Source organism: Pongo pygmaeus, chromosome X (assembly GCF_028885625.2).
Source record: "Pongo pygmaeus isolate AG05252 chromosome X, NHGRI_mPonPyg2-v2.0_pri, whole genome shotgun sequence".
Classification (NCBI taxonomy): Eukaryota; Metazoa; Chordata; class Mammalia; order Primates; family Hominidae; genus Pongo; species Pongo pygmaeus.
In genome coordinates this window covers 52,317,440-52,336,153 of record NC_072396.2, presented here as the reverse complement: position 1 = coordinate 52,336,153, position 18,714 = coordinate 52,317,440, and the positions used below count along the sequence as shown (strand labels likewise).

Sequence of the window (18,714 nt, the reverse complement as noted above, 5' to 3'; positions counted from 1 at the left end):
TTTATAGACACACCAACACACATAGTTTCCTAGAAGGTATTTACTGATTTCTATATACTTAACACATGTACAAGACAGGTATTTCAAAAGATTAAAGAGGGCATACAGTGCGCAGATGTCTTTCTCATTCCTGTGTGCACAGATGTCTTTCTCATTCCTGTATCCCCATTTCCTTACCCAGAGACACTTTCCAAACAACAAGCGAAATAGTAACAGCTTTTGGTGATTAAGAGTAATGAGGTATGTAACACGACCAAATCTTGAAATATATCATTAAAAAACCAGTAAATAGCGTAACTCGAATCTAAGCAGTGAAAATATGAACGTCTACCTAAAACTCACAGGTGCGGGAGCGCACGCACACCATAATCAATGGAAGGCGTCCTAGCACATGTTTACAAACTGGTTGTGTGTTGCCGTCCTACACACCAGACGCAAAGCGCTGAAAACAGCAAGCCTGTTCACAATAGCACCAGGAAGGTACAGTACACAGGAATCATCTGCAGGTGATTTGTGACAACTGTAGGCAGAACAGTAAAAGCGAGAGATACAATGGATGGTTTGAAAAATCAGAGACACTCTTCTTCCTTTTCGAATTGCAAGATTAACGTTGTACTACACAGACAAAAGTGTGTTCAAGATTTGGATCGTAAGCGAGTTCACTGAAAACTAGCGGAGGGGAAGGGCAAATACTGGAAGGGAATCCACGGTTTGACCAGGCCAGAAACACCTCTTTCACAGCATGGGATCTGTGCAGGTACTCGGACGCTCCCCGCAGGGCCGCCCGGGCCGGTTTCAGGCGGGCTTGCGGCCCCAGTCACTGCTCCTGTTCGCGGCGACAGGCAGGGGCTGACTGGGAGGACGTCTTGTGGATGGCCTTGTGCTCCTCGGCGGCCTCCTCCCCCGGGTCGCCACCGCCGACCTCCTCGATGACCACGCTGCGCACGGTGCCCTCGTCCAGGCAGTGCGGGGCGACGCCGTACACGCGGGGGTCAGAGACAGCTGCGTGGAAACTCTGCACCCCGCACCTGCTGCAGAAGCTGTGCAGCGCCGGGTGCGTGTTGGACCGATAGGTGACGATGCTTTCTGCGCCCTGGAGCAGCGTGAAGCGCGAGGCCGGGACGACGAAGTGGCGGTGCTGCTTCTTCCTGCACAGCCTGCAGCTGCAATCCACGACGCGCAGATCTGCAGGGGCCCAGACCGCAAAGCGGACCGCGCCGCAGTGGCAGCCCCCGGTGTGATGCACGAGGCCCGGGTACTCGAAGGTGTCCAGCAGGACCTTGGCGGCGCCCTCGCAGCTGAGGCCCCGCAGCTTCCTGAACGTCTCCCAGCGCTCCCGCTGTGCGCCCAGGTCCAGATCCTTGGGGGACGGGGCGGGCCCCGGCGGGTCCGGGGGTGGCGCGGAGGGCAGCAGGTCTCTGGGGCCCGCCTTCCGGACCCGCCGCCAGCGGCGCTTCCGTCGCCACCTACCCAGCCACCTCTTGGCCGCCGCGTGGCTCCCGACCCCGACTTGGACCCGGGGGTACTGCGCGCGGCTGGCGCCCGTGACCGCGATGGCCGCGCAGGCGGCGGGAGGATCCCCGGGCCGCTTTCGCCTCCGCCGCTGAGCAGTGGCGCGGTTCCTCACTCTGCCCATGGCGCCTGCAGCCTCCGGAGCGCGTGCCCACACCCCACCCTCATTTCCCCGTCAGTCGCTGAGCAGCCTCCTTGCCTGCGCCAGTAGGATTGGCCCCTTGTTGAATGCGGTGTAAAGAGACCCTTCCCTTGACCCTATCACAACAGCCTTCGCTGGCCTGAAAGGCAGTCATGAGGCATTCAACAAACACCTGCCGGGCACCAGATACCCCACCTGGGCGCTGGGATGTGGAGATGCGTCAGGCTTTCCAAAGCACTCACATTCATTTAGGATCAGGTGTATGCAAATACAGTCCCCAACACCTTGGGACACTTTGCTCTGACAGAAATAAGAACCAGGGGCTCTGGGAACAGAGAGGAACGCCCACACACTGTAATTGGAGGGGCGTGTGGGAGGGGCACGGAAAGACTCTTCTAAAGTCTTCTTGGGGGCTTGATTCTTTTATTCGGCTGTAGCGTTTTATTTTTCTCGTAATTTTCGTTGCGATGAAGTCCTCTTTACCTAATGTTGACATACCTACTTCTGCTGTTTTAATTAATGTTTATCTGATGTGACTTTTCCCACCCGTTGTATCCTTTTCATTTACCCAGGGCAACCGAAGTGGAACTGAGTTTCATATAAACATGGGATAGTCAGACCGTGTTTCTCACTGACTCTGCCAATATCTACCTTTTCATACATGTTTCTAGTTCATTTCCATGATCTCTGGGCTAGTGTTTAAGTCCACAGATTTATTGTTTGTTTTCTTTTGTTTCCTCCGTGTCTCGGCTAACCAAGACCTCCTTTTTTTGCCCTTCTGTGGCTTACGTGTACACTTTGCAGGATTTATGCTGATTTCCGAAAGTGTTTTCGAGTGTTTGGCTTTGTAAAATTGTCTCAGTGGTTGCTCTGGGATTTTCAATGTGCATATGTGACTTACCACAGGCTCCTGGTATCCAGTTCTCATCACTTCCACTGAAGTGTAGAAGCATCAGCCCCTTTTAGCCCCTCTGCCTTCCTGCTTATAGACAACGTTGTCTGGAGTATGGGATGGTTTCATAGTTTTTGCTTTAATCATCAAACATGACTTCCACAATTCACAAGGAAAACGGTGGCTTAGTGTTTGTCCCCTAAGGGTGTTTTTTCTTCTGGTCTTGACTCCTTTCTGATAGATACTTCCAGAGGCCACCTTTTATTCTTTCCTCTTTTGTTTCAAGCACCTACTCTAGCCATTCTTTCACCGTGGGTCTGCTCGAGACAAAATGCTTTCCTTTACCTGAGAATGTCTTGATTTCCCCTTCATCCATGAAGGATGGTATCACTGGATACAAAATTCACAGCTGACAGGACTTTTGTTCAACATCTGAAACTTTTCAGGACACTTCCTGATGACCCCCACTGGTCAGAGGAGACATTTGCCCTCATTAAAACTGGTGTTCTCCTATAATCAATGAACCACTTCGGTCTTGCTGCTTTCAGTGATTTTATCAGCTTCAAAAACTGACTATGATGTGTGTGTTGGTGTGAATTGCTTTGTGGTTGTCTTATCTGAAGTTTGCTCGTTTTCCAGAATCTATGGGTTTATGGTTTTCACTAAAATTTGGATATTTTCAGCCTTCTTTTCTTACACTCCTCTTTCAGTCCACTCTCTACTTTTGGTACTCCAGTCGTAGGGATATTGGAACTTTGTTATTGTCCTAACTTCGCTGAGGATCCATTCAGCTTTTAGTCAGTCCACGATCTCTCCCTCTCGCTCAGGCGTAGTCAATCCTATTTTCTGTTTGTTTGTTTTGTTTCTTGAGGAAGAGTCTCGCTCTGTCACCTAGGTTGGAGTGCAATGGCGCAATATCCGTTCACTGCAACCTCTGCCTCCCGGGTTCAAACGATTCTCCTGCCTCAGCCTCCCAAGTAGCTGGGATTACAGGTGCCCGCCACCACGTCAAGCTAATTTTTGTATTTTTAGTAGAGACGGGGTTTCCCCACGTTGACCCGTGGTGATCTGCCCGCCTCGGCCTCCCAAAGTGCTGGGATCACAGGTGTAAGCCACCATGCCCGGCCGTCAATCTTATTGATTGGGCCTCCATTACGATGATGGTATCTTTTGTCATCACAGGTCTCTTACCGAGTGCATCCAGCAATGTTTCCAAATTCTGTTATTGTTTTCGTTTTTTGTTCCATCATTTCTTTTTTATACATCTTCTACTCATTGCTGAGATTTTTCCATTTTCTAGTCTGGTTCCAGACTATTTGCAATTACATAATGAAGCATTTTTATGATGGTTGCTGTAAAATGTTTGTCAGATAATGGCAACATCTGCGACGTCTGTATGTTGGTACCACTGGATTCTGTTTCCTCATTCAAGCTGTGTTATTCCTGGTTCTTGACATGGTGGGCTATGCTCTACGGCATACAATGTATTTTGCTTGTTACTTTAGGAGTCTCTGGACAGGAGACAAATATTTGATGTTAGAAGTCAGCTACTTTCTTTAGGTTTAGCATGTAGATTCTGGTGTCCATTTTTAGGTTCTGGGATTTTTAAAAAGTTTATTTTCAGAGCATTTGCGATGCTATTTTTGTGTGTTTGGCTTACCTGCCGACACAGCAGCCCCAGCTGCTCCCTACTGGTGGCATCTGAGAGGCAGAAAAAACTAAAGTCCACACTTTATTCCAGATTTCCTACTTCCTACCTAATATCATTTTTTTTTTTTTCTGTTCCAAGATACCATGCAGCCTACCACACTACATTTAATCATCATGCTGCCTTAGGTTCCTCTTGGCTGGGACAACTTCTCAGACTTTGCTTGTTTCCATGACCTTGAGAGTTTTCAGGGTCACTGGTGAGGTATTTTCTAGAATATCTTTTTTTTTTCTTTTTCTTTTTCTTTCTTTCTTTCTTTTTTTTATTTTTATTTTTTTGATACAGGGTTCCTTGCTTTGTCACCCAGGCTGGAGTATGCAACGGCAATAGTGGGATCTCAGCTCACTGCAACCTCCACATCCCAGGTTCAAACGATCCTCCTCCCTCAGCCTCCCAAAGTACAAGGGACTACAGGCATGCACCACCATGCCCGGCTAATTTGTGATTTCTGTGTGTGTGTGTGTGTGTGTGTGTGTGTGTGTGTGTGTGTGTGAGTGTGTGTGTTTTATAGAGACAAGGTTTGGCCATGTTGCCCAGGCTGGTCTCGAACTCCTGGACTCAAGTGATCTGCCTGCACCGGCCTCCCTAGAATATTTTTCAACTCAAGTTTTTCTAATGCTTGTCTCATGATTAGACTGATGTTGTGAGCTACCAGAGAATCACCACAAAGGTAAAGAGCTGTTTTCGTCTGATTGCATCAAGGGTACATAATATCAACATCAGTTTTGATTGTGTAAGTTGACCTTGGTCACCTGGCAGAAGCAGTGTTGGACAGAGTGCTCCCATGAAAAGTTGCTCTTTTAACCCCTGTCCACATGCTACTCTTTGGAAGGAAGTCATTAAGCGAAGTTCACACCTAACTGGTGCTAAGCTTTAAATCCTTTCTTTGAGGCGGAGTATCTACATACAGTCTTTGGAATTCTCCTTCATGGCACAGCTATCTATGCTCCTGCATTTATTTCCTTATTCAATCATTTACGTATATCATGATACTTTCATGGATATTTACTTGATACTTTAGATTATAATCCAATACTTTGCTATTTCTTTTTCATTATTATCATTTTTGCAGTTGTGGCCACTGGGTGCACGTTCAGTTCACCCCTAGGTCCCGGTGGTATGCTCCCATTATTTGGGGTTCCATTTTGTGTAATTCCTTGCTTTGTGGCTCATCCTGCAATTTCTGTCTTGCATACGTTCTAGGCTGGTCTGGCCTGTTTACTAGCTCCTAGGATCAGCCAATTCTCCAAGGATTTCTGTTTCCTTTTATTAGAAAATGGTATCAGAGACCAACGTCTGGCAACTAGGTGTGCTCGTAGCTACCAGAGTCTAGTGGTTTCTAGGCCCTCTCTGCTGAAACAGAAAGGAAATACGTATGTATGTATACTAACCCATGTATGTACACATTTCTATAAATATTTTGATACACGACCATGAGGATCTATAATAAGCTGAATATGAGTTCCTACCCATGTCTGCAACTCTATTCCATTGCAGCACGAATCATTCTTGCCACTGCCACATTATGATCTGCACCTCCCTCTCCAGCAGTGAAAAACCTGCCTCTCACCCTCCACCATCCATTTACTAATTGTTCGGTTCCAGTACACATGGAGAACGGTGTCAGATTTTTCAACCTGTGTCCATACCGGCAACAGGTTTGTCTAGTCGAGTATGCTGCATATGTACAACTCCCTTTGTCCTTAGCCTTAAACACTTCTTTCATTTCCAAAGTTGCTTAGATCAGCACTTTGTACTTCACAGCCTTCAGGGAAGCTTTTCATCCATTGGTAAGGTTAGAACCTTTTGTCACATTCTGCATTTCAGCCTGATAGTTCCCTACCTCCCTAATGATGTTTTAAAAGATTAAACACGTTAAGTTTCATTCTGTATCCTGTCAGTTTCCACGGATTCTGACAAATGCTTTGTCTCTTACAACCACCATTAGGGTATCTCACCCTGTCCTCACACAGAGAGAGCTATTTTTATTTCCTCTTCTTCGGAGGACACGAACCCTATCATAAAGACTCCACCCTCATCACCTCATAACCTCAAACCCCATTACCTCCCAGAGGCCTCACTTGCAAATACCATCACACCGGGAGTCGGGACTTCAACACGTGAATTTGGGCGGGAAGCAAACATTCCGTCTATAACGCACATGATAGTTTCACGGCCCTAAAGCATTACCTGTGCTTTACCTACTCATGTCCTCCTGCAAAAGTCCCCTCCACATACCTTGCCTCCTTCTACTCATCCTTTTGAATAAAGTTTCTCTTTACTAATCCTGGATTGGTATTTTGTTTGACAACACATACGTTTTGAAGCAGACTGGGCAAATACTTAATAGCGAGAATGCTGGACCACCGGTGTGGCAAGACTATCGAGCCTTGTTAAGGACCAAGCAGACTGCCTTCCAAATTTGCTGGAAGATAGAGACTTCCCACTTTACATGAATGGACGTTCCTGTTCTGCATCCTTGGCAGCAGTTGGTTTGTCAGTTTGGGGGTCTTGGCCGTTCTGTTAGATGTGTAGTGTCATGTAATTATTATTTGAATTTGCATTTATCTATCAATGCCAAATAAGAGTAAGCATTCTTTCACATGCTCATTTATCACTTCCAAATCTTTGGTGAGGTGTCTGCTCAGACCTTTAGCTCATTTTTAAATTGGGTTATTTGTGGTTGTTTGGTTTTTGAATGTCCACAGTTTTTTGAATATTTGGAATTAAGTCTTTCCTCAACTATCTCTTTGAAAATATTTTCTTTCAGTCCTTAGGTTATCTTTCTTCCTTAACAGTAATGTCTCCCACACAGCAGAAGTTTTAAGTTTTAACAAACTCCAAATTATTGCTTTTTGTTCACAGACTCTGTGGTAGGGTTTGTGACTAAAACCCCATCAGGAAACACAAAGACATGTTGATGTTTTCCCTGTGTTTTCTTCCCTGTGTTTTATATTTCTATATTTCTTTTTATATTATATATATATTGTTTGTTTGCTTGTTTTGTTTTGTTTTGAGACGGAGTCTCGTTCTGTCGTCCAGGCTGGAGTGCGGTGGCGCGATCTCGGCTCACTGCAACCTCTGACTCCCAGGTTCAAGCGATTCTCCTGCCTCAGCCTCCCGAGAAGCTGGGATTACAGGCGTCTGCCACCATGCCCGGCTAATTTTTTTTTGTATTTTTAGTAGAGACGGGGTTTCACTATGTTGGCCAGGTTGGTCTCGAATGATTGACCTCGTGATCCACCCGCCTCAGCCTCCCAAAGTGCTGGGATTACAGGCGTGAGCCACCGCGCCCGGCCTATATTTTATATTTTTATATTTCCTGTGCTTTATAATTTGAATTTTACATACGGGACTTTGGTCCTTTTTGAGTTAATTTTTGTTAAAGTGTAAGTTCTTGGTCTAGGTTAATGTTTTTTCCATATGGGCCCAAAATCTCCCACCACCATTTATTGAAAAGACTATCCTTTTCCCATTGTATTGTGCACGTGCCTTTGTCAAGGATCAGTTGAGAAATATTTCTGCAGTTCGATTATTGGGCTTGCTAGTCTGTTGCATTGAACTGTGTGTGTATTCTTAGTAAATGCCACCCTGTCTTGATTACTGTAGTTTTATAGTAGGTCTTAGAATCGCATCTTGTGACTTTTGCAACTCCGTTCTCCTGTTTTTAGAATGGCTTTTCTATTCTAGCATATTTGTGCTTCAATACGAAATTTCGAGTCAACATGTTGATATCTACAAAGTGAATGCTGTAATTTTGATTGGGATTCTGATGTTACAATAGATCAGTCCCTGAGGATTTGAAATCTTCTAAGAATTACAAATCTTCCAGTCCGGATATATGACGTCTCTCTCCACTTATTCAGATATTCTTTGTTTTTTTTGTTTTTTTTCTCATCAATATTTGTAGTCTCTGCAAGCAGATCCTATGCCTGACATTTAGATTTAGACCTAAGTACTTAATAGGTACTTAAGTTGCCCTTTAAAAAAATCAAATTCTCATTGTTCACTGGTCATATACAGCTAAAGAGTCATCATCAATATATTGATTGTGTCCTGTGACCTTGAGAACCTCATGTATTAATTCAGCAGTTTGTTGCAATTCTTTGGAGTTTTCTACATAGATAACCATATCCCCTGTAGGTAAAAAGTCCCTCTTTCTTTATGTTGTTGTCTCTTCAGGTTTTACTTGGGCATTGGTAGCCTCTCTTAGCATATGGATCATATGGCTTTTAGAACTGCTTTTTGCCCTAGGCTTTACAATATACATATTTACCTATCCCAGTCCACCGTCTAGTAACGGTACATCGCTTAATGTGTAGTGCAGGTACCTAACCCGACAGAATTCCCAATTAACCCCTCATGAACTTATCCATATGCTATATAGTCACAAAATACATTGTCAGTATTATTTTAAACAAACCGTATTCCTTTAGACCTTGCAAGAATAAGCAACAGAAAAGGTGCGATTTTGCCTCCACTTGTTCCTTCACTGATTCTGGCCCTGCCTTTATGTAGATTCAAGTGTCTCATCTATCTTATTTTCCTTCTGTCTTTTAACATTTCTCCCAGAGCAGAGTTTCTGAAGGTTAATTTGCTTGATTTTAATTTGTCTGAGAAAGTCTTTCTTTCCTGTTCACTTGTTAATGGTGATATTTTTCTTCACTCAACACTTTAATATTTCAGTCTACGCTCTTCTTTTTTCATGGGTTCTGACGAGAAGTTGGCCATAATTCTCTTCCATGTTCCTCTACCAGTAAGGTGTTTTTATTGAGGTTTTCAGACTTTCTCTTCCTCTTTAGTTTTCTGCAGTTTCACTATGTCTAGACGTGAGTTTGTGTTTTGTGTGTGCGTGTGTGTGTGTGTGTGTGTGTGTGTGTATTTGGTATATATGCTCCTTGATATATGCTGAGAGATTCCTGACTCTGTGCTTTGGTGTCTGTTATTAATTTTGACAGTGCTAGGCCCTTATTCCTTCCAACGTTTATTCTGCTCTGTTCTCTCTGTCTTCTTTCTCTGTCTGGGATTCAGATTAATAGGTCAAACCTTTTGCAATTTTCACACAGTAAGATGTTCAATTCCATTTCTTCCCCTCTTTTTCCTCTTTGCATTCCGTTTTAGAAAGTGTCTGTTGTCCTCTGACCTTTCTGCATGCTTTCCAATTCTTACCTTTGTTGTGCTGACTCTACTGATGAGCTTCTGGAAGACATTCGTCATTTCTGTTAGTGTTTTTGATTTCTAGTATTTCCTTTTAATTCTTTCTCAGAATTCCCATCTCTCTCTCCCTTTGTCCTCCCACTTGAATCTGAGGCTCACAGAGTGCTCCTGCTCAGGGAGAGCCTGTGTCTTGCAGCACGTTCAGCTGTAACCCGCCGTTATTTCCCTGGAGCCTGGTTGTAGTGGTGGTAAGGTGTAGGGGCAGGAAAGCATTCCACAGCTTTATGACTGGATCTCTCTCTTTCAGTGGGACTGTGTCTCTGGGCTGTGACCTTGACAAGTGTTTCTCCAGTGGTTTTACCCTCTCCCCATGTCCGCGGTCCTTTCCCTGGCTTCAGCATTCCCAAATAATACCTTTACACACTTGAGCCCTCTTGATTTGTTTTTCCCCTACAGGTGACACTGGAAGCCTGGAGGGGCAGAGGTTGGAGGAATACCCTTCCTGCACCTAAGATAAGGCTTTGGTCAAGTCTTTTGCTCTGAAGACTGGGCCTTTATCTTGGAGAAGGCACTGGGAGTATTTGACAATGATTACTCTTCCTCTCTCCCAGCCAGAAAAACCACGGCGTCTTTTTCAGATCTTCACCATGAAAACCCATGTGTTGAGCCAAAGGCCATGAACATGTGGATGCCCCTGAGACTGCGGGCCCCCATGTATTCTCACACTAATGCTAGTCCACACACAGCCTCAAGCACTTCATCGTATTTACTACTGAAGCACTCCTACAGGCTTCTGTCTGCAGAAGCTGCTGATTCAGGTAAGCAGATCTCAGCTGTGACACTGGATTTGACAGTCTCTCAAGATTCCAGGGTGGTGTCTTGCTGTCCCCTCTTGGTTCTCTGATGAGTCCAAAAGATACCTGAATCTGTTTTCCAGCGTTTTCTTGTTGTAAGGATGGGATTGGTCATTTGTCTATTTACACGTAGAGCTGAAAGTGGAAGTCTCATTTGTGGCCATTTTTTAAACATGTCACAATCAGAATAAGTCTATGGTTTGCAAATATCTTGCCAAGTACTAGGAGAAGCCGATGAGAGTTGAAAATAGTTGTCGCAGGGAGCCAGCAGGAGAAGTAGGTGTGTGTGGTGGGGGTGGGAGGTTTTCAGAACCAAATGACTTCTGTTTTCATTGAATGCAAATTACTATTACATTATTTAGTAATGTAATTACTAAAAGGTGTGACTGTTTAACTCTTAAAATCCTATATATATATATATATATATGATTTGAGAAAATTAAATAATGGACAATGCATTTTATGTAGAAATTGTCTAGAAATTTTGCGTGAAAGAATGCACAGAAATTGTAAACATAATTTGAAGATTAAATAAATGCCCTCAAATGCATACAATTACTAAAACTGTTATTACCTCTTGCTTGCTGGTTGATGTCAGTTGTCAGTATTACCTCCTCACTATGCATGCATTGCCTAGGATCACAGCAGCTTTGCGCACTAATTGGCCAGGGCGATGATGTGAAAATCGGCCTCTGCCAAATCATGAGGAGGCAATGACGTAGAAGGGGACCTTATCCCCATTTCACAAATGGAGAAACTAAGGCTGAAAGAGACTAGGTAACTTGCTGAAAGTCATGCACTAAGTAAGTGGTGGAGCTGGGACAGTCTCCCAAGCTGTGTCTGACATCAGCACCCATGTCCTTTCTGGTATACTTATCTGCCTATCCAAGGGTGGGCAGCATTTTGAATTGTCACACCTTTATCGGATAACGGTGTTCTTTTTTTTTTGTTTTCTTTTCATCTGAGCTTGGAAAAAAAGTACTCACAAATACACAAGTAGAGATGAATACAATCATCTGATACCTTTTAGAAAAGACAAACCCATAAGCCTCATTAAATTGACTTAGAAGCTGGAAACAAAGATAAAAATCTTCCAAATTTATTTACTGAAAGTAGCCTGATACCAAAATCTGGAAAAGACAGTACATGCACAAGGGACCCCAGGTGCGCACAGGCACACACGCGCACACACACACACACACACACACTCACAGGCATGTACACGCAAAGAAAAATATGGATCTATATCACTTATGAAATCTATCACTAATAAATTTCATTTTGTATCCATAAAGTTTCAGTGGATAAATAGCGATGATATGTAGAAAACCTACCACACATCTGGTAGGTTTTTTTACTCATGAGAAGATGATGTCATACTTAGAAATATATATGTACAGCATGGTGACTACTGTGAATAGCAGTACATTGCATACTTGAAATTTGCTAAGATAGTAGATCTCCAGTGTTCACACCATACACAAAAGGGTAACTGTGTGAGATGATGGATATGTTAATTAGCTTGATCTTGGTAATCATTTCACAGAGTATACACATATTGAAACATCACATTGTACTTCCTAAATATATGCAGTTTTATTTGTCAGTCATACCTCAGTAAAACTGGGGGAAATCTCATTTGCTGTAGAGGAACCCTTCTCATCCAGGGGCATTTTGCCTCCCAGGGGACATCTGGCAATGTTTGGAGACATTTTTGTTTATCGTTATTGGGGAAAAGAGGAGGTGCTTCTGGCATCCAGTGGATCCAGGCTAGTGATGCTACTTAACTCCCTGAAAGCACAAGACGGCCACGCACTATAATTATCTGGTCCAAAATGTCAATAGCGCCAACGTTGATAAGCCCTGCCGTAGGGTATTTACATAACTCAGAAAAGCAAGAAACAAAATTTAACTCACATGCAATCCTGCTAATGATCCATAACAATTGCTAAATATTTGATATGTGTGTGTGTTAAATTTTCTGCTACAGTTTTGTACCTCATAATCACCAAAAGACTATGGTCAGAGGAAACTGTTTTATTTCAATTGGAAATAATTGAAATAATTTCAAAGGTTAATTCTTCCTCCACATTCTACAAGTGTTTTTCAAATATTCCACATATTAGTCTGTTCTTAAGAACACATATCCCTTAAGATTTGTAATTTCAGCTGACTTACATGGAGGGGTATTCTACTAGTATCAATCCACCATCACCTATCTCCTGATTTTCACCTCTCTGAGCAGAGGTATCATTTCCATATATTTGGTGAAAATAAAGAAAAGCAGTGCCTCATACCACAATGCATGTGATGTACAAAAGGCGGTATGTTTGACTAACAGCATCAAAACAATCCCATTACCCCACCAGTGACTGGTTTTGAAATGGGCATTTCCCAATTGCCATCCATGAGATATGGGTGTTTGTTGGCTTACAGTCTTCGAAGAATATTTTCTCAGCTCTTAAAGATATAGAAGAGACACAAAAGATGGTACACATGCACACACACGCATATGGGTGCACACACACAGTCTAAAAGAATATCTAGGATTATAATTAACAAATGAATTTAGTGTGATATTGCTGGATATAAGGTCAATATCACAAAATTCAATTGAATTTATATATCCTGGCATTAAACATGTAAAGAGACAACTTTTAAATGTCATTTCTCATAGTATCAGAACACATCAAATGCCTAGGAACAAATCTAGCAAAGATTCCCAAGACCTCTGCCCGGAAGTCTACAAAACATTTTCGAGAGAAATTAAAGAAGACCTAGGTAAATCAGAGCTACATCACACTTATGGACTGGAAGACAATGTCATGAAAGTAAACCAAAGAGAGAATTCGAATGAAAATGATTTATAGATTCAATGCGACCCCAGTAAAATTCCCGGCTCTTTTTCTGAAAAGGGAAATAAATTGGCACACCACTTCCAAGTTCTATAAGGATGTCCAAGATCCAAGAAAAGCCAAGGCCTTCTAAAGCAGGAACACTTTTTAGAATCCTCACAGCCGGATAGCAATACCAACCATAAAGGTATCATAATTAAGGAAGTATGGTATGTGCACAGTAATAGACAGACCAATAGAGAAAAGAGAGGGTCCCACAAACACAGGCGCACATACATATGTATATGGTCACCCTCATTTACAAAAAATGTGCCACCTCAATGCTCTAGAGGCAAGATGGTCTATTAAATAAGTGGAGCTGGACTAATTTGGATATCCATATGGAAAAAGATTAACGTTGGCCCCTAAGTTACACCATACACAAAGATTAACTCCAGAGGTTACGGCTTGTACAAAGTAATGCATAAGCATATTTTCATGACCTTGGGGGTGAGCAAAGATATCTGAAATAGGACACAGAGTCACTAACGATAAAGGAAAACATTGTTAATCTTTACTTTATCAAAAGGAAGGACCTCTGTTCATCAAAAGATGAATTTAGGGAATCAAAAGATAAATCTCATGATAGAAGAAAGATATTTGCAATATACATATGGATATACCACAAATGTCTGATGTACAGAATGTAATACCCCCTAAAATCAAGACGGGAAAAGAATAGTGCAACGAAACATTGGCAAAATATTTGAACAGCACCTTCACAAATCAGGACATCCAATGGACTAATAAACAGACAAACAGCTGCTCAACCTCAGTCACCAGGGAGAAGTCAGCTAAAATCCCAATGAGATCTCCCCAAACACCCGACAGAAGAGCCAACACAACCAACAACATGAAGCCTTGGTGAGGATGTGGAAGAGCCCTCTATGGCCGGCAAGAGTGAAACAGGTACCTGCACTTTGGAAAACTGTTTGGCCATAGCTATGAAAGCTGAACATGTGCATTTTCTATAAGCCAGCAATTCTGTCTGTGTTAGTTGCCTATTCCTGCATAACAAGCTGCCAAGCCTTAGTGGCTTGAAAACAGTGTGTCTCTTCCAGCTTACAGTTCTGTAGGTCAGAGGCTTTGTTCTCTGCTCCATGTATCACAGGGTGAAATCAGGCTCAGCCAGGCCGCGTTTCTCTGCAGAGGCTCTGAGGAGGAATCCGATTCCCAGCTCATTCAGGTTATGGGCAGAATTCAGTCACGCTCTCAGCTCCTAGGCACCGCCTGCAGTTCCTTGCCATGTAGACCACCCCGTACACCCTCTAACACTTGAATGTCTCAGGAAGAGCCCAGGCCATTTTAAGAGCTCACCTGATTAGGTCTGGCCCACCCAGGATAACCTCTTTATGGGAATGTCTCCTGATCAGGACCTTGATACATCTGCAACATCTATTTCCCCAAATAACGTGACATAATCACAGGAGGGATATCTCATCATATTCACAGGCTCTTCTCACACTCAGAGTGAGGGGGTTATACAAGGCCGAGGTTAGTTAGGGTCAACCTTGGAATTCTCCCCACCACAGTTTGCCCTCTGGCCCCCAGGGATCCATCTGTCTCACATACAAGATACTTTCACCCCATCCCAGATTTCTCATGATATTCCAGCATCAGCTCAATTCCTGAAGTTCATCTAAATCTTATCAGTTCAAAGTCTTGACTCTCCTCATCTCCACCATCTAAATCAGGCATGGATGATGTTCCTGGGTGTGATCCACTCAGTACAACTCCGGGAACAGAGTCCCTCTCCAACTTTGGGCCGGTGACACTAAAGTGACAAGCTATCTTCCTCTAACACTCCCAAAATACAATGATGGGAGAGGCATAGGGTAACAGCTGTGAACGTTCTGGTTTGATGCCTGGGGAGGGGAAGAGGAAAGGTAGGAAGGTGTTAGCATTCTAAAGCAGACTGGAAATCCAACTGGGAAACCACCAAAATTCTCTGATAAAGTTTCAAAGTCTGGAACATCCTAGGCACCTCTCAGTCTTGCCTGTGGGCCTTTGGTTCTTCCTCCTGGGTCATGCTTCCTTCTTCATGAATGGTAGCAGGTGTGTGCAGCTGAGTAGTCTTATCAGCCTGCTCCCTGCCCATAGCATCTTAGGGGTCCCACAGCCCCTCTCTCTTTTCTTTTAAGGCCAGTGGGTCAGGCATCCAGTGGATCCAGGCTAGGGATGAGAATTCACCCCCTGAAGGAACAAGACACCCTCCCACAAGAATTATCTGACCCCAAATGTCAGTAGTGAATAACGCAGATGGTCCAGGCTGACAGTATTTCTGCTACCTGAAGTTTCTCAAGAACCTTGTGTGATTTGTGTGGATTTTACTGGCATTCACTGTATTACACACAAGCCGCTTCGCCCATTTGTTCAAGATATTCCCTTCTTCATTTGGGGTTATTGGGGAGATGATGGAGAGACAGCACCCTTAAGCTTCCCAGAGGCCTGCTGATGTAGTTGAGACAATCTCTGAGGCACATCTTTAGCTTCCTGAAAGGGGTTTTTGTGGGACTGAATACTCTGGACTGTTGGCTTTACTGAGCTCTCAGCAAACGTTGAACCTTGAACAGCCACACTCTCTGAGTTCTCCCTAGGCCACACACTCAGAAGCAATCTCTTCATTTAGCGCCCCCAACCCCACCCCCACAGGGATACCTCTAGCATGGCTCAGTCCAAGTCCCAAAGCCTCTGAACCAGGGAAGCCGATGTTGTAATTCTCAGTCCAGAGCAGAAGGTCTGAGAACCCACTGGGCCACTGGAGTATGTCCTAAAATCCCGCCCCTCCCCGTCCCCAACATCTACATAGCCTGAAAATTTCCCAAATCATCCCATCCCGGTTCCTTTTGTTTAACAGCTTTTTCCACAATTTCTCTTTCTCCTTTCACTTTCTATATTGGCATCAAGAAGTAAGCAGGCCACTCCTTCCGCAATTTGCTTGGAAGGGTCCTCAGCAATATAATAAATATAACTTCATAATTTTAAAGTTCAGCTTTCCCCCTTTCCCCATTACCGTGGAATACAATCCTGCCAAGTTCTCTGCCACTCTCTAGTGACATTCCCCCTTCCCTTAGTTTCCAGCAACATGCTCCTCACTCCTTCTGCAGCCCTCACAGTCGGAAACTTTCAAGTCCACATTTGTACTAGAAGTCCGTACGCTGTGATTTTGGCCTTCTCAGAGGCAACGTAGGGTCCCCCGAAAGTCCTCCTTATTGTTGGAGAGCTCCCAGCAGCAGATATTTTAAATTCCAGATTTGCACTGACAGTCTGCTCAAGGCAACCTTGGCTCCCCAAATCCTGCCAACCTCCACCCACTGCCTCGGCCATATATCCAAGTTTGTTGTTTATATTTTTCTTCTTTCCACAAAACTGTGGGCAATAATCTTGTTAAACTTTCGGCCACTACCTAGCAGGGATCTCCCTTTCTCCAGTTTACAATGACGCGTGCCTCCCTCCTTCTGAACCCTCATCAGCAGTTTCCTGAAAAGTCAGACTTCTACTAACTGTTTGTCCATGGCAATGAAACCTTTCTCAAGGCGATTTAGGCATTCTGTCTTGTGCACTTCAGAATTCTTCCAGCCTTTGCCAAATACCCAGTTCCAAAGCCACAGCCACACTTTTAGGTGTTTGCAGTGTGTGATGGTTAATTTACATGTCAACCTGACTGGACCAAGGAATACCTAGAGAACGGTAAGGCATTACTTCTGGCTGTGTCTCTGAGGGTATTTTCAGAGGAGATTGTCACGTGAGTCAGTGGACTGAGTGGGCAACATTTGCCCTTGACAAAGGCAGGCATCATCAGTCAGCCAGGGGCCTGGAGAGAACAAAAAAAGGAGAAGAAAGGATTTCTTCCCTTCCCCTTCCCCTTCCCCTTCCCCTTCCCCTTTCCCTTCCCCTCTCTCTCTCTCTGTCTCACAGAGCTGAGACACTCTCCCTCTCCTGCTCTTGAACATCACAACTTCAGATTCTCTCTCATTGGGACTCCAGAACTTACATGAGTGGCCCAGTGGGTTCTCAAGCCTTCGGTTTCGGCCTGAGAATTAAAACACCAGCTTCCCTGCTTTTGAGGCTGCGGGACTTGGACTGAGCCAGCCTCCATCATCACGTGAGTCAATCCCCCTAATAAATCACCTCTCGTACATTTATATCTATCTTATTCATTCTGTGTCTTTGGAGAACCCTGACTAACACACAGTGTAGCACCACACATTCAGGTACCAAAACCTATACTGGTTTTCTGTTGGTGCAGAACACATTACTGCACTCTTAGCAGCTTAAACCAACACTCATTAGCTCACAGTCACATAGGTCAGAAGTCTGTGCATTGTGTCACTGGCCTCTCAGCTCAGGGTCTCACAGGGTGGGATGCTGTTAAACTTGCTGTGTTCTTTTCTGGAGTCTCTGGGGAAGATGCCCTTGCTGACCCATCCATGTTGCAGTTGAATTCAGTGCCCTGCAGCTAGAGGACTGAGGTCCCCTTCTCCTGCTGGCTGTCAGCGGAGGGACAGCACTCATCTCCTAGAGGACACCTGCAGTTCCTTGTCATGTGCCCCCTCCAAACGCTTTCTCTGCTTCAAATCTCTCAGCAAAAACCTAGGCCCTTGTAAATGCACATCCGATTAGGTCTGGCCCACCCCACATAATCTCCTTATCTTAAAGGGCAACTGCAAAATCATTCCATCTGCAAAATCTTCTTGCCATAAAAGTAATATAAGTCTACTAAAAGCGGGCGCCTGTAGTCCCAGCTACACGGTAGGCTGAGGTAGGGGAATGGCGTGAACCTGGGAGGCCTAGCTTGCAGTGAGCCGAGATCGCGCCACTGCACTACAGCCTGGGCGACAGAGCGAGACTCCGTCTCAAAACAAAAACAAAAACAAAAACAAACAAATAAACAAAAACACAGTAATATAAGCATGGGAGTAATATCCTGTCATATGCACAGTTTCCACCCCAACTCAATGGAAGGGGACTCGAAAATTTAAGGGTCAATGGGAGTCATCATAGAATGCTGACTACCACACAATCCAAGTATATATGCAACAGAAATGCATAAGCATCTTCTCCATAAGTCATGAATGAAGACATTCTCAGCATCATCACTGAAGAGACACAACCAGGAAACAATCTGAAGGTCTCATCACAGTTGAATCGATCAATAGATTGTGATATATTCATACAACAGACCATTATACAACAATAACACAAGCAAACATCTCTACATGCACCAGCACGGGTAGACATCAAAATAAGAGTATTAAGCAGCAAAACAAGCCAGGCATAAAAATGTCCATGATATATAATTCTGTTTGTGTAGGGTTTTAAAACAGACAAAAAAATAACCACACTGACAGAGATCAGAAACCTGGATACTTTCAGGGGTGATGACTAGATAGGAACATAATACAAGTTTCTGGGGTGCCACCAATGTTCTATATACTACTACACATCTAAAATCCCGAATGTTGTGTAAATCAATTATTTTTCCTGACTCGTTTGTCCATAAAACATGACCTGAGCTGATATGATGTTGTTTGTGGTCTTTTGGGGTCTTATAC

At 43.9% G+C, this 18,714-nt stretch overlaps 1 protein-coding gene across 1 annotated transcript; it reads right to left on the bottom strand.

The window, feature by feature from the left end:
- Positions 1–817: 817 nt before the first annotated feature.
- On the bottom strand, positions 818–1,636 carry LOC129025140 (centromere protein V-like protein 1). The gene has a single exon (XM_054472723.1). The coding sequence runs from the start codon at positions 1,634–1,636 to the stop codon at positions 818–820; it is 819 nt and encodes a 272-aa protein (XP_054328698.1).
- Between the last annotated feature and the right edge of the window lie 17,078 nt (positions 1,637–18,714).